Here is a 16,229-nt window from a genome sequence, read left to right as displayed (position 1 = left end):
ATAAATTTGGTGATACTTTTGAGATTTCATTTTATTTTTGAAAATAAAGATCCTACTATTTCCCACCATCCCCCTCACACACAAAAAAATAGCATGTAATAGCCAAATTATTTGCTTTTCACATTTTTGTTAAAAAGTAAGAACCTTTCATTGCAAGTGTACCAAAAAACTAAAATAAATCTAATTTGCTTTGATAGATTTATCTGTAAAAAAGAGAAACTCACAAGTTCAAAATCAAAGGTAAAGACTTTTAAAGTGTGATTTTTATACTTTTTCACGGAGAAAATGGTATTTTTGACAATGATGTAACAATCATTTAGGATAAGTTAATAAAAAAATGTAGTCCTGTGTTGGGAAAAATGGTTGATAGATAAATATGTGTTTGTTTTTATCTTTATTGTTGAGAGTATTACAGGTGTCACCTCTTTTTCCCTCATTGCTCCCCTCCACCTGGTTCCCACCCCAGGCCTTCACTGCACTATTGTCTGTGTCCATGGGCAATGCATATAAGCATATAAGTTCTTGGGTTAATCTCTTCCCACTACCCCTCCCCCCTTCCCTCTAAGATTTATCAGTCTGTTTCGAGTTTCCATGCCTCTGGTTCTATTTTATTAGTCAGTTTATTTTGTTCATTAGATTCCACAGATAACTGAGGTCATGTGATACTTGTCTTCCTTTGACTGGCTTATTTCACTTAACATAATCTCCAGGTCCTTCCATGCTGTTTCAAAGGGTAATAGATCCTTCGTTTTTACAGCTACGTAGTACTCCATGGTTTAAATGTACCACAGCTTTTTTATCCACTCAGCTACTGATGGGCACTTGGGCTGTTTCCAGATCTTAGCTATTGTAAATAACACCACTATGAACATAGGGGTGCATGTATTCTTTCTGGTTAGTGTTTCAGGATTCTTAACATATATCCCTAGACGTGGGATCATTGGGTCAAATGGCAATTCCATTTTTAATTTTTTGAGGAAACTCCACCCTGTTTTCATTTTAGAATGACCAAATGATCAGTCAGATGACATTAAGAATGCCTGTAAGTGCTAAAATATTAAAATTATTGACACTGATTAAATGCAGTTGTATTAGGGGCTTTTTGCTGCTATAACAATTTCTATAAGCTTAGTGGCTACAATACCACAAGTTATTATCTTACAGTTCTGGAAGTTGGAAGTTGGACACAGGTCTCACTGGGCTCAAATCAAGGAGTCAGCAGGGCTATGTTCCATTTTGGAGAGTCTAGGGGAAAATCTATTTCCTTGCCTTTTTCAGCTTCTAGAGGTTCCCCGCATTCTTTGGCTTGTGGCCCCTCCCCCATCTTCAAAGCCTGCAAGGGTGGGTTGAGTCCTTCTCACACCACTTCTCTCTGACCTACAGTTCTAACATTTAAGATGTCCCAAGATTACAGTGGACCACGCTGATAATTTAGGATAATCTCTTTATTCTAAAAACATCTGAGTAGCAACCTTAATTCCATCTGTAGTCTTAATTTCCTTTGCCATGTAACCTACCATGTATTTACAGTTTCTGAGATTAGGAGGCAGACATCTTCAGTGTGCCATTCTGCCTAGTGAATGAGATCTGGATCCAAGAACATAGGACATCCCTTCCCGGGATAAAGCTAGGGATCTCTTTTAGTTACTATGCTCCATGCAGGTTGCTAGAGCCCCTAAAGAAATAGCTTGTATTTGTTCCTGAATAAATTAATCAGCAGCTATATTTTAAACTTGGAATATATGATTTTTTAAAATTTTTCATTCTATATGTGTATGAGCTTTCTGAATAATTAGCTCTGCAATATCCAAGGGGTCACCTGGATTTTATGATAATGTCACCGCTTAAATTAAGATACAGAACATGCAATTTTCTTGTTTATTGGGCTCCAAATTCCCTGTGTGCTGACACCAATGCCTTGCTCTGTTTTTATTAGACAGAGGCATTCCAATTTTTTAGTGAGTTTAACAAACTTCGTCAAGAGATAACTGGAGTTACTATTCCAATATGGCATGCATTAAAAAGTCCTCTCTTTCTCACTTGTATTTATAGTCTGATAGAGGATCAACAGTATACCAATTTAGTCTTGCTGCAGAGTGACATTTTTGAAACCATTAAATTCAAGAGAATGTGCACACACAGAATTCAGCAACATAAGCTGACTGAGCGGAGACCCGCTATCACTAATGTCACTTTATTCCCATTGTGCTCTGTTGTAGATTGTACCTGTTCCATATTTTTTGTGCCATCACTGGTTCCAGTCCCTCTGGGTTCATATTTCCCTGTTATGAGAAATAAAACTAAACAAAATATTACTAAGGATGACAGATACTGCATCTGCTATTTTTACTGCTGACTTTTTTTAGTGTTTAAAAATCTTCAGCTAGTTTGGGAGATTACCTTCAGTGCTAATGTGAGCTGTGAGTTATTCTGGAATGAAGGATGTGTTTGTCAGGAGGGCTCTATCTGCAGGTGGATCTTGGCGAGCAGAATGTATGTGCATTTCTTGGTTCTTTCTGCAGCATGTGTTTAAAGGAGCCCAGCATAAAACAAACAGTTACAAGACATAGCTCTAACCCTCGGGGCACATGAGCCAAATGTACAATGAGGGGGGAAATGGGGAAAAGTGGGGTTCACAAGGAATTTCTTCTTGATAAGAAAGATAACCTAAGGGAGTGGGAAAGGTGCCTGAGCACGTAGGTAGAAATGAAGGAGAGTGACAAGTAAGTGCATTTCAGGATTGACCCAAAGACTTCTCCTCCAAGGCTGTTAGAGGAATAATTGTAAATTCAGGTTACAAAAAAAAAAAAAAAAAAAAAAGTTGTATTTATTTCAAAAAATTCAAATACAAAATATCTATATCCGTGAATTGGGTATATGTTTTCAATTGCCATGATCTTTTTCATTCTTCCCACAAATTTAAAAGTTTAAATGGGAATAAGCTATGAGAAGTGTGCATCACCTGCAAGCACTGACTCAGCATCCTTATGAGTCACAGACGTGCATCAGAGTCACTGTCTGTCTCACACACAGTGATGTTCATCAAGAATTTCTTCTGATCAGGAAAGGAGGTGTGGTTAATCAGAGAAATGGGAAAAACTAGAAATATGTAAGTGCCTACCGTGTCCCAGACACAGTTCCAGGAAGGATACATATCAAACAAAAGAGGCAAAAGGCCCTGCCCTCATCCAGCTGACACTAACGCTTGCCTACAGGCATCGCAAAATACCTGCTGGCTCAGAATAAAAGCAGAGGCTCTCAAACCGTGTGTGTAGAATGCTTTCTAATCAGAAGTTCCTTTGAAACTCAAGAGTATGGAAAAGTGTCCTTTTAATTTGTCTAACACTATACAATTAAAAAGCTTTAGATGGTTGGGCTCCCTCCAGAAAATGGCAGACTCTATTCTTAACATTGTTAATTTCTAAAATAAAAACGTTTTACTATATGAGGATTGAAATTATTTTTCTCACATGTTGATTTAATCTGTGAGTCCATGACTTTTGTTGAAATCAATAACATTAGAAGCCCAAACCCCTTATTTATTGTAACTCATGAAAATAATCATCATCATGGTCATGCCAAAGATATGTGTCATGATTTTGAAGTGATCCTAGATTGTAATGCATGTAATTTCAACTTGTTTTAAAGGAAAGCCAACTTTTTCCAAATATTCCATTTTCAACTAAGTTGGAAAAAGTAACTTTTAAATTAAATTTGTATAATATTACTATTATTTGATGCTCTTCAACATGAAATACACATCATCTTGAGTGTGTGGGTACATGTGTACAGAGAGCCTGACAGCTAATTGCCTAAGAGGTCCACACGGTTCTTGGCTTCTCTTGCCCTAGTGTGTGTTCATTTGTAGACACCCTGACTCGCAGGTATCCACCATTATAGTATAATACAGAATAGTTCACTGCTGTAAAAATCCTCTGTGCTCTGCCTAATCATCCCTCCTTCCCTCCCTGGAAAGCACTGATCCTTTTGCTTTATCCACAGTTTTGCCTTTTCCAGAATGTCATATAGTTGGAATCATACAATATGTAGCCTTTTCAGATTGGCTTGTTTTGCTTAGTAATATGCATTCAAGTTTCTTCCATGTCTTTTCATAGCTTGATAGCTCTTTTTTTTAGTGCTGAGTAATATTCTAATGTCTGGATGTACCACAGATTATTTATCCAGTCACCTACTGAAGGGCATCTTGGTTGCTTCCAAGTTTTAGCAATTATGAATAAAGCTGACGTAAACATTTGTATACAGGTTTTTGTGTGGAGTTAAGTTTTCAACTCTTTGGGGTAAATACCAACTATGATTGCTCGATCATATGGTAAGAGTATGTTCAGTTTTGTAAGAAACTGTCCTACTGCTCCCAGAGTGGCGGTACCACTTTCATCCCTACCAGCAGTGAATGAGAGTTCCTGTGGCTCCACACCCTCACCCCAACTTGGTGGTGTCAGTGATCTGGATTTTAGTCATTCAGATAGGTGCACAACGGGATCTTGGTATTTTAATTGCATTTTCTAATGACATGTGGTGTGGAGCATGTTACCATAGGCTTATTTGCCACCTGCATGTCTTAGGTTATCTATTAAGGTCTTTTGCCCATTTTTCCATCAGGTTGTTTGTTTTCTTATTGTTGAGTTTTAAGGTTTTTGGGGGGGGGGGGTGTATATTTTTGGATAACAGTTTTTTATCCTGTGTCTTTTGCAAATACTTTTACTCAGTCTGTGACTTGTCTTCTCATCGTCTTGTGTCTTTCACAAAGCAGAACTCTTTAAATTTTAATGAACTGTAACATCAATTATGTTATTCATAGGTCATGCCATTGGTGTTTTATCTAATTAGTTGCCAATTACGAGGTCATCTAGATTTTCTTTATTATCTTCTACTTAACATGTTTTACACTTTACATTTAGGTATATTATCCATTTGGAATTAATTTTTATGAAGGGTGTAAGGTCTGGTGTCTAGATTCCTTTTTTTTTTTTTTTTTTGCATATGGTTGTATGGTTGTTCCCGCACCATCTGTTGAAGAGACTATCTTTTCTTCATTTTATTGCCTTCACTTTATCAAAAACCCATTAACTGTTCTGTGTGTGTCTTTGAGCTCTCTTTTCGTCCCATTGATCTGTTTGACTATTTTTTCACAAGTACTATACTGTCTTGATTATTGGAGCTTTATAGTAAGTCTTAAAGTGTGTAGTCTCAGTCCTCCAACCCTGTTTTTCTCCATCAATATTGTGCTTGCTAGCCTGGGTCCTCTTCCTCTGCATATAAACTTTAGAGTAAGTTTGTTGATATCCACAAAATAACTTGCTGAGGTCTTGATTGGAATTGCATCAAATCCATAGATCATGTGTACAATTATTTTTCTACATCATGGGATTCAGTTTGTTCAGGATTTTTGCACCTATGTTCATGAGAGATACTGGCTGTAGTTTTTGTGTTAGGGTAATGCTGACCTCATAAAATAGGGAAATACCCCACTGTTTCTGTCTTCTAGAAGAAATTGTAGGGAACTTCTATAATTACTTTCTTAAATGTTTGGTAGAATTTACCAGGGAACCCATCTAGGCCTAGTACTTTATGTTTTTGGAAGGATATTAATTATTGATTCAATTTCTTTACTAGAAATAAGCTTATTTATATTGTCTATTTCTATTTATGTGACTTTTGACATATTGCATCTTTCAAGGAACTGGTTCATTTTATCTAGGTTATCAAATTGTGGTCATTAGTAGTTTATAACATTTCTTTATTATCCTTTTAATGCCCATGGGATCTATAGTGATCTCCTTTCTGATTTTAATAATATATGTCTTCTCTCTTTTTTTTTTAGTCTGGCTAGAGACTTATCAATTTTGTTCATCTTTTCAATGAACCAACTTTTGGTTTCATTGATTTTTCTCTGTTGATTTCCTGTTTTCAATTTTATTGATTTCTGTTCTAATTTTTATTTCTTTGCTTCTGTTTACTTTGGATTTAATTTGCTCTTTTTATCATTAGATGGAAGTTTAGGTTATTGATTTTAGACATTTATTCCTTTCTTATATTTGCATTCAGTGAGATAAGTTTCCCTCTAAGCATTGTTTTTGCTGCATTTCACAAATTTTACTAAGTTGTATTTTCATTTTCATGTAGTTTAAAAATCTTTTAAATTTCTCCTGAGATTTATTTTTTGACTATGTGTTAAGAAGTGTGTGGTTTATCCACGGGTTATTGCATATGTACATATAAGTTCTCTGGTTAATCTCTTCCCACCCCCGTACCTCCCTTCCCTCTGAAATTCAACTGTTTATTGCATGCTTCGGTGTCTCTGGATCTATTTTGTTTGTCAGTTTATTTTGTTCCTTAGATTCCACATATAAGTGAGATCATGTGATACTTGTCTTTCCCTGACTGGCTTATTTTGCTTAGCATAATACTCTGCAGGTCCCTCCATGCTGTCTCAAAGGGTACGAGATTCTTCTTTTTTGAAGCTACATACTATTCCATTGTGTAAATGTACCACAGCTTTTTCATCTACTCATTTACTTGGGCTGTTTCCTGATCTTAGCTATTGTAAACAGCACTTCTATGAATATAGGGGTGCATATATTTTTTCTGATTGGTGTTTCGAGTTTCTTAGGGTATGTTCCTAGAAGTGGGATCACTGGGTCAAATGGCAGTTCCACTTTTAATTTTTTGTGGAAACTCCATACTGTTTTCCACAGTGGCTGCTCCAGTCTGCATTCCCACCAACTGTGTACTAGGTTTCCCTTTTCTCCACATCATCAGTACTTGTCATTTGTTGATTTGTTGACAGTAGCCATTCTGGTAGGTGTGAGGTGATACCTCATTGTCATTGTCATTGTCATTTGCATCTCTTTGATGATTAGTGACTGAGCATTTTTTCATAAGTCTCTTGGCCAGCTGTATGTCCTCTTTGAAAAAGTGTCTATTTAGATCCTTTGCCGATTTTTAATTGGATTGTTTGTCTTCCTTTTATTAAATTGTATGAGTTCTTTATACATTTTGGAAGTTAACCTTATCAATTTGATACACCTTACCAGATGTATCATTGGCAGATATGTTCTCCCATACAGTGGGATCCCTTTTCATTTTGTTGATCCCTTTTCATTCCTTTTGCTGTGCAGGAGCTTTTTATTTTGATGTAAGCCCATTTGATTATTTTTTGCTTTGTTTTCCTTGCCCTAGGACATGTATCGGCAAACATATTACTATGAGAGATGTCTGAGATTTTGCTGCCTATGGTTTCTTCTAAGATTTTTATGCAGACAATAGTGTGGTGAAGGCCTGGGGAGGGGGCTGGAGTGGACTGGAGGAGGTCAATGGGAAGGGGGAAATGGGACATCTGTAATGCTTTCAACAATAAAGATAAATTTAATAAGAAAAAGGAAAATAAAAAGAAATGCTAAGACACCCTGTGTCTTTGTGTCATTAGCTCTTGACTCAAAGTCGTAGGCAAATGCACCTGATAAAAAAAAAATAAAAAAAAATATAAAATATAAAATAAAATAAACAGGAGGTGTGTGGTTTACTCTCCACATATTGGGGGGGGGGGGGGTTTCCAGCTTTCTCTTACTAACTTGTAGTTTAATTCCATTGTGTTCTGAGAGCATCCATTGCATGATTTCTATTTTTATTTCTATTTTAAAGTGTGTTTTATGCCCAGAATGTGCTCTATCTTTGTGAATGTTCTCTGTGAACTTGAGAAGAATGTGTATTCTAGTTTTGTCAGATGAAGTATTCTATAGATGTCAGTAATATCAAGTTGATTGATGATGCTGTTGAGTTCAACTATGTTCTTACTGATTTTTCTGCCTTATGGATCTGTCCATTACTGATAGAGGGGTGTTGAAGTATCCAGCTATTATAGTGGATTCATCTATTTCTCCTTGCAGTGCTATCAGTTTTTGTCTCACATAGTTTGGTGCTCTGTTGTTAGACATACATGTTAAAGATTAAGTCTTCTTGGAGAATTGACCCTTTTATAATTATAGAATGCCTTTCTTTGCCCTGATAACTTTTCTGCTTCTTACATCTCTGTCTGAAATTAATATAGCTACTCCTTCTTTCGGTTGATTAATTTTAGCATAATCTATCTTTCACTATCCTGTATTTCAAAATAAGTATTTCCCTACTCCTCTGCCAGAAGCTATAGGGGGTTTTTCTTTCAGTCTTTACTGTGAGGACCTGGTAGGGCTCCTGGAAATAAGACTCACAAAAGTATGGGGCCCCCCTAAGGCTGGATCCCCCTGTAGTTTATAAGTCTCAGACTTGTCCACACTGAACCTCCAGTAATGCATCAGTTACAGTTTAGGTTTTCCTAACCCATTGCCAGTACTCACAGAGATTTCTGCTCATAGATTTCTGCTCATGGATTTCTGCTCAGGTGAGTTGTCATTCTCTGTATCCACCTGTTCGTCTCTGTAATTTTAGGGGCAGTGGTTTGTCCTGTGACCTCAATTATCTGGTGACTTGCCTAAGAAGAGTAGTTGATTTTCAGTTTGTTAAGCTTTTTACTTGATAAGACAGAGTGATGACTTCCAAGCTTCTTACACACTGGACAGTAAACCCAAAGGCCTCTCTCTAATTCTTTATGATTTGTTTTTAATGTCGGTAGAAACTTTTTTTTATTGTTACTAATGGCCTTTGCGATTCATGCAGTTCAAGTTTGAAGATTTGAGATTAAAATATTTCAGGCAAACCATTTGTTAAAAATAAAATGGGAAATAAATTGTCTCATGTCTTTAGATAAGATTGCAAAGAAAATTGCTTCCACTTTATGAGTTTCCCTGCACAAAACACTTTATTTCATTGTTTACAAGGTTTTCCTGACAGTTTTTGAAGTTTCACTTGGAAAAAATACCCAAACACAAAACCCGTAAGAGAGAGGAAAAGAGGAGAGAACTCCAGTGTGTCCACAGTCATTCCCAAGTTTCAACTGCATATCTAGCCTTCCTCAGCCACCTGTAATTACGGACCACGCATTAGGCTGTGTACAGGAGCATGGAAATCCCAAGCAGCAACTTAAACATCACAGCCAGGCAAGGTACTTTTGATAGGGAGGCTGCAGACTAACCCTCCTTTTTTTTCCCCCTCACCCGAGGATATTTTTTCCATTGCTTTTCAGAAAGAGTGGAAGGGAGAGAGAGGGAGAGATAAACATCAATGTGAGAGAGACACATCGATTGCTTGCCTTCTGCCCACTCCCCGACCAGGGTCAGGGATCGAACCTGCAACCAAGATACATGCCTTGGCTGGAATTGAACCCGGGACCCTTCAGCCTGGGGGCCCACTCTCTAACCTCTGAGCCAAACCAGTTAGGGCAATAACTATCCTTTCTCGTGGTTTGGTATGACAATGATTACTTCAGTTAACAAGCACATTGGGTACCACCTGCTTTGTATAAAGTGTTGGCTAGCTGCTAGTAAATCAATTCTACTTTTCAAAACCTAACATTTAGTTACAATATTCCTTCATCTATAAAACAAGAAGTAAGAATAGTTCTTATCAGGTTTCTAGGATTAAATGAGATAACACTTATAGAGTACTGTCTTACAGTAATTGTGCCCTGTAGGTTAATGTCTGCTTCCTTCCATTCCAGTATATTTTTCTAAGCGCCATTATTAATGGAGAGCAGAAGTGCCCACAAACATGCTTTGTTTGAGTTCACATAAAATCTGGATTTGTGGTTTCTCCTGAAATTTACAATGCCTGGAACCTCCATGGGGCAGCAGACGGTTGGAGCTGAGTGGCTGCTATCCCCTTCCATTTCTCTAGTCTCCACCACTCCTCACTGTCTTACGCCTACTTCACTTATGTCACCTGCCTGGCTCTAGTGAGATATTTGTGTTTGTGACATTTGATGCCACTAAAAATGTGGTGAGACAGTAAGATTAATGCAGGAAGCCTTGCTGAGCACATTGTGAGCTGGGTTTTGAAGAAGTTTATGGAGATAGAGCATGTGCTTAATAGATATGAGCTTAAAGCTGTAGGTCCCTGACTTGTAGGTCTGTGTTTGATTTGAACAGGTTCTCTTGAATCTTTAAGAGGCTTTTTTTGTGCTTAAAGAAGATCACCATTGAAGTGTATAGCATGACATTACTGAAATTAGTTCACACATGTGGAGGATTATCAAGGAGAAAGAGCTTCACGAGTTCAAGCTTGGCTTTCATTGGTGCACACATCCCCCCATCCACCACCACCTCCCACAAACAACATCACCAGGAGCACATTCACTGTCATTTCCTAACTTATAATGATCAGAGGAAGACAAGCAGGAAAAGACAAAAAGGGAAATCTGATGAACTTGGCTATGCCTTTCTTCGTAGGCAGAACAAAAGAAAACATTGAGACAACTATCAGCATAAATCAGTCCAAAGCCAATCAAAGAAATTCCAGCAAAATGGGGATGTTTTGCCTTAATTATGGAGCTAATTATCTCAGCCCTGTACTTGAGTGTTCCTGGGGAGACCTGGCCTAAGAATGCTTTTCCAATGAGCTGGCACAGTCAGAAGTGGAGAGAAAATGTGTTATTGTAACCGCAGCTGTGGAGCTTGAGTCCGGTGCTGCCTCTCTGTCCAGAGCACCTACTGAGAACATCTCAGCCCAGCTCTGCCTCTCAGACTAGCACGGTTGGCAGGAAAGCGGGGGCTCTGGAGAAGGCGATCATGGTCTGCACGCTGGTGAGAGAGGAATGCCGGCACGAGGGGAGTCACAACGGCTTACTTTTCAAAATCTTTACAACCTGAACACTATCATGGAAGTTATAGATGACTGTTACTTTTCTATTTAAAAAATGTATCTTTTTTCTAACAAGTTTTAGCAATAAAAAGGGCAACTTATTAATGAAACAGTTCTGCCTTCAAAGTACAATATTAAAAGATTATTATAACTACAGGCAAGAGAGCATTTGGACTATGTGGCATTTGGAAATGATGATAAAGATTATCCATATGGTCTCACGTTGTCGATGCCTTACGTTGCATTAGCAATCACCTAATATGGGGGGGGATTTTGATTATGTGGCTTATTTTAAATTCTGCTGTGTTCTAGGTCAATCAGAGTCAAGATGATTTACTAGAAATAGCTGCCATTTTCTTTTGTAAATGTTGCTAGGTGCTTAGGCAGAATTAGAATATTTCAGGACATAATATTTTAGGTATTATGGTGCCATGGTCCTCTTAAACCTCCCTTTGTGTACCTTCTTAAGCATCTTTAATTCTATTCTTGTCTGTCTTGGGTGCATAAAACCACCTCCTCTGGTGGTAACAGCTAGAAAAACGTGTTTGACCTGTTTATTTGTATGTAAGCTTCTCCTAGGTTTATGGCTTTTGCCCAGGTGTCTGTAACCTTGGATCAGGAGCTTTTGGGTGGCCAGTGAGAAGGAGGCAGAGGCCTGTGTTAAGCTGTGTCTCCAGAAGAGCTGGAAATCTCTCTGCCTTCCTCAGTCCTTTGTGTCCGACCTTCCATTGAGGGAGGGAACAAGGGTGCCTACCCCTCCGCTAAACTTTCTACGGTAGCCAGCAACTTGAGGGGTTTTTACCTTCTCTGTTGGCAGCCCGTGATGGGGAACTAATTTGGGTTCATCTGGGGTGCGGCCCAGTGCCCCCGAGGTCGGGGCTCTCCTGGCCGCCGCAGGAGCGTCCCAGTTGCTCCCTTTATGCACTCGCTCCTCACCTCCCTTTGCTGTTTCGTTCTGCCCTATGCCTCTTAGAGTCATCCTTAGGTTATCAGGGTTGTGTTTGGTAAATAGTTCCTAGGGGGATCTGCTCTTTGCCACTGAGTATGGACATGTAGAAAATAATTTAGTAAAAGGTTAGTAACTAGAAGCATATCAGTAAATAGAAAATGAATCTGTTATACTAAATTAAAACGGCCACTGTCTTTTTTAATTTAGCTTATAGTAGCAAGAACAGAAACGAATGTTTTCATCACTGTGGACTTACTTGAGGATAGGCAGTGGATGATTTCCATCTCCGTCTCGGTGCAGCTGACAGAGAACCTGATATCTACAAGGCACAATAAATCAGTGTTATGAATGGATACGATTAATTCAGTAGAAGTTAGTCCTGATTGCGGGTGTACATGCCAGTGCCCCATTTTTCATTCGGATGCGTGCCTACATAATGAACTCTTTCCTAAGGAAACTCGCCAAGAAGCGGAAGGAGACCATGAGCAGCACCCGGCAGGAGATGACTGTGATGGTGAACTCCATGGACAAGAGCTACGCCGAGCAAGGCACCAGCTGCGACGAGGCCTTCTCATTCATGGACACGCACAATCTCAACGGGAGGTGTAAGTGCATGTTTCTTGGCTTCTGGTACATCTCTGTGGTTTTCCAGAATTCCAGATGGTACTGGAGGATTAAAAAACAAAAACCTCCCTAAGAATTCTTACGTCGTATTGGTTTTCCAGTCCCCTTGAACAGTTCTGGAAACTTCTCCATGTGCCGTGGGTTGCTTGGGTGAAGTGATATTGTAAAGGTGACAGGGCCAGATCCAAGAGGACAGGAAGCCACAGTTCTGTTTCTGGAAAGACTTAGCAGTGGCACAAAGGCTTCTCTCCGCTCCATGAAGAAGGCACCTGCTTCTCATGATTCTTTTTGCTGCTGAGATGCTATTTGTAGGCTAACCTGGGGTGGGACTGCACAAGGGAAGCCTGTTACAAAGCAGTTCACTAAGTGACAGTAACAAGTTCATTGTTTATTTGTTTAGCTGACAGGTTCTGCCTTTATTAGAAGGTGATCAGTGGCAATTAATAAGTTAGACTGTATTTCCACTTCACAAGCCTTACATGTCACACCAGGTGGGTACACCGCGCTCAGCTGATACCTTCCCACACTAACACCTGTGACCCAGGTACCAGGCGCTATTTTAGGAAGCTAACAATTACGCTGATTATACAGAACACAAAAAGAGCAGTTGTAGTGTCCCTGGTGATCTTCTCAGAGGCCAGAAGAAAATCCCAGGGTGTATACCTGACTATGGCTCACAGCCCTGCTGGGTTCCAGGCTTCTTGACCATGTGAAATCCATGCCACAGACTGATGCTCCCCTGGCTGTGCGATCAGGATGTGGGACAGCATGGTGACAGCACTGTCACCGTGACTGATACAAATGTGTGAAGCTGGGGACCTCGTGACTGAGAAGCATAGGAATCTGGTCTCTGAGGAGAGACGGCAGATACCAGGGCGGACAGTGCATGCTTGGGTCCTGACCACCCATTTAGCCTGTTCTGATTCTGCAGCTCTCCCCATCCACTTCTCTCTCCAGTCACCACATGGTCACCACATGGTCACCACACATGCCTTCCCCCATGCCTTGCCTTTCTCTACATTCAGCAAAGCTTCGTAGATTTCATTTGCCTGCTTCTCTGTTTGTGATGGCTTCAGTTGTCCACCTGTTCCTACTTAGAGGTGCTTTATTTATTTATTTACTTATTTATTTTGTTAATCTTCACCCCAGGATATTTTTTCCATTGATTTTTAGAAGAGTGGAAAGGAGGGAGAGAGGGAGAAAGAGAGAGAGAGAGAGAGATATCAATGTGAGAGACACATCAAGTGATTGTCTCCCACATGTGCCCCAAACAGGGCGGGGATAGAACCTGCTACCCAGATACATGCCTTTGACCAGGAATGGAACCTGAGACCCTTCAGTGCATGGGCTGAACCTCTAACCACTGAGACACACTGGCCAGGGCAAGGTGCTCCGTTTATTTACTCTACATGCACAACTAGCCTGGTGGAGCAGGAGTTCTGAAGGCACGGCCTTGACCCAACACTCCTCATCCTTGGTTGTCGTTCTTAGCCCTTTCCTGACATTTTCAATGTGAGTGACAGAATGTGTGGTGCCTCGGTACACCACGAACTACATAGGACATTTTTCACTTTATGATGCATCTCTTCTGGCCTGGGATGGAAAAGTCCTCCCACCACAGACGACGTTAGAATTGTCGCTGCAGTTATTTCCTGAATGGCACTATGTAAGGGACCACATAGATATATGTTCTCACTTTCCAGGATAACCCATTAATGTTCCAAATTTTCTATTTCATGGTGAAATTCCTCACGAATAAATTTATGAATAAATTTGAAGAGTAGGAGATATTTGCCTCTGGACAGGAAAGTTAATTTGACATTCCTTTTTAAAAAGTGAACATATCTGTGGAAGTCCAAAAACGCTCATGCAAAGAGGACTGCTGCAGAAGCCAGCGTCAGCTTCGAAGCCAGCTCGTCTGCTATCAGGCATTATTTTTTGCCTCCTATCAATGTAGCCAATAGAGGAAATAAAGCAACAGGCATTCCATTTTCTTCCCACTCCGAACAATGAGTCGAGCTCATCAGATTCCATCCATCAGGAGTGACGCCGATGGTAAACTTTATCATAATGCTCTCTTAATGCCTTTAAAATAAGAGTGCAGTTACTGAGGGAGGAAAAGTGTTCATTAGACCACAGAGGTTCTAGCCCCAAACCTATTACAAATCAGAGAATGTTTGAGATCTTTTAGGGTTGAGAAAAAGTGCTAGCAGTTGGGAAGTGAGTAGCTTTTAGAAATGAGACAGCGAAAAATGAGATTGGAGAATTTAACAAGAAGCATGAGCGTATAAAATCTATCCACCAAAACAAATGGGAGTTGTACATAAAAAGGAGGAAAGTAGATACATATAGTGGGAATGAGTTTAATTTTTATACTAAAAAACAAAAGTATTTAAAATGCCTTTTTTTAAAAAGACAAAAATAAACATAGTTGCTTTGTATCTGCTTTGCACATTTTTACCAACCATGTAAAAATGTCTGCAGGAAATAGGCATTATTCTTGCTGACCCAGGCATATTTTATAGGTTTTTTTGTTCTTATTTTCATCAATTGCTCTCTTTTTTCCTGGCAGCTTACCATAAACATGCATTATAAATGGGATACTTTTCTATTTTAGAAAAATATCTTGTAGATCGTAGGTAGCCTGAGTTCTGGTTCTTGCTCTGCTACTCACTAATTCTACATTTTAAAAACATAAACACAGGGAAAACACAGTCCTAGAGGAACTTCTCCAGGAGAGCTAAATATATTAATCATCAGAATAAAGATAACATTCAACATCCATCAGAACTTGGTAGTGGTTCCCATAATAAAATGATGTAACTGGGTAGAAACTCAACATGATAGATAATATACCTACATCACAGGAGTTAAAATTTAGACTTACATTTAACCTGCTTGAGCACATTCAAATTATCTATCCATACACTTTAATGAAATTAAAGTGTTTTTAAAGCACTAATCAATTAAGACGTTGAAGAGAGTTAACAAACTACAAATTGGAAATACCCACTTTCAGTGGAATCAGATAAATTGGATGGGAGCGGCTTTCTTCTTACTAACCGAGAGGAAGAGAAGGTGTGATAGGCATGTGTTTCAGAGGGATATTTCAAATAAAAACAAGCATTTTTAAGCACTGAAAAGACTAATAGGACAACTGAGCATGCAGGGTTCACCTGAAATGTAGCACACATGAAACATCACCTTTACTTTTCATAAACCGGGTCTTAGCACCATGGAAATTTCTCTGAATATCAAAATATGAGGAAGGAGAGGATTCTGCAAACTATAAAAACAATTTGTAGACAGATTCCCATATTCCTAATTGTGAGAAATCAGTTCAATGTGACACTAGAATTTACAGGCAAAGGCTACCAGTCAAAATAGAGATCTAAGGAATTTCTTGATTCCCAATGGCAGCTTTCGTTATTGGTTTTTCTTCATTTGTGGGGCAAGAAAATCTTTTAAGTGACAAAAGGGTGCCCGTTCCCTAAAAGACAAGTGGTTGGCCCAAGACAGCAGGAATGGTCAGGTTTACCACAGAGACTTCAGTAAACCTGTGATGTGTCTGCAGTCAAGTCTCCACCAGCTGGTGTCCCTGGGAGTGATCTGAGTGCCACATTTTCGGGTGTCCCAGCCTCTCCACATCCGCTGACCGGCCTTTCTCTCCTTTACAGCTGTGTCTTCACCATCGTCCTTCACGATGAAAACAAACACACTGAGTACATCGGTGCCTAATTCCTACTACCCAGGTAACAGATTTTTCCATTGTCTCACCTCTTCATAAGCCTTAGCAGTCAGATCCAACCCGTGCTCACCTTGCTGTCCGTGATGCTGTAGGAGCTTAGTATGTTTGATGTCTTATAACCCCGTGCTTTCTGTGGCTTTCTGTGGGAATACTGGG

At 39.4% G+C, this 16,229-nt stretch overlaps 1 protein-coding gene across 1 annotated transcript in view; it reads left to right on the top strand.

The window, feature by feature from the left end:
• The window catches only part of PTPRM (protein tyrosine phosphatase receptor type M), a 617,147-nt gene that overhangs the window by 480,426 nt on the left and 120,492 nt on the right, over nt 1–16,229 (top strand). Inside the window, exons 16-17 of the mRNA XM_087818949.1 lie at nt 12,155–12,306; nt 16,003–16,077. Of these exons, the coding sequence (XP_087675075.1) occupies nt 12,155–12,306; nt 16,003–16,077 (227 nt within the window). The remainder of the gene's footprint in view (nt 1–12,154; nt 12,307–16,002; nt 16,078–16,229) is intronic.

The sequence above is a fragment of the Miniopterus natalensis genome, chromosome 7, assembly GCF_054644295.1.
Source record: "Miniopterus natalensis isolate mMinNat1 chromosome 7, mMinNat1.hap1, whole genome shotgun sequence".
NCBI lineage: Eukaryota > Metazoa > Chordata > Mammalia > Chiroptera > Miniopteridae > Miniopterus > Miniopterus natalensis.
This window is presented reverse-complemented; position numbering and strand designations above follow the sequence as displayed.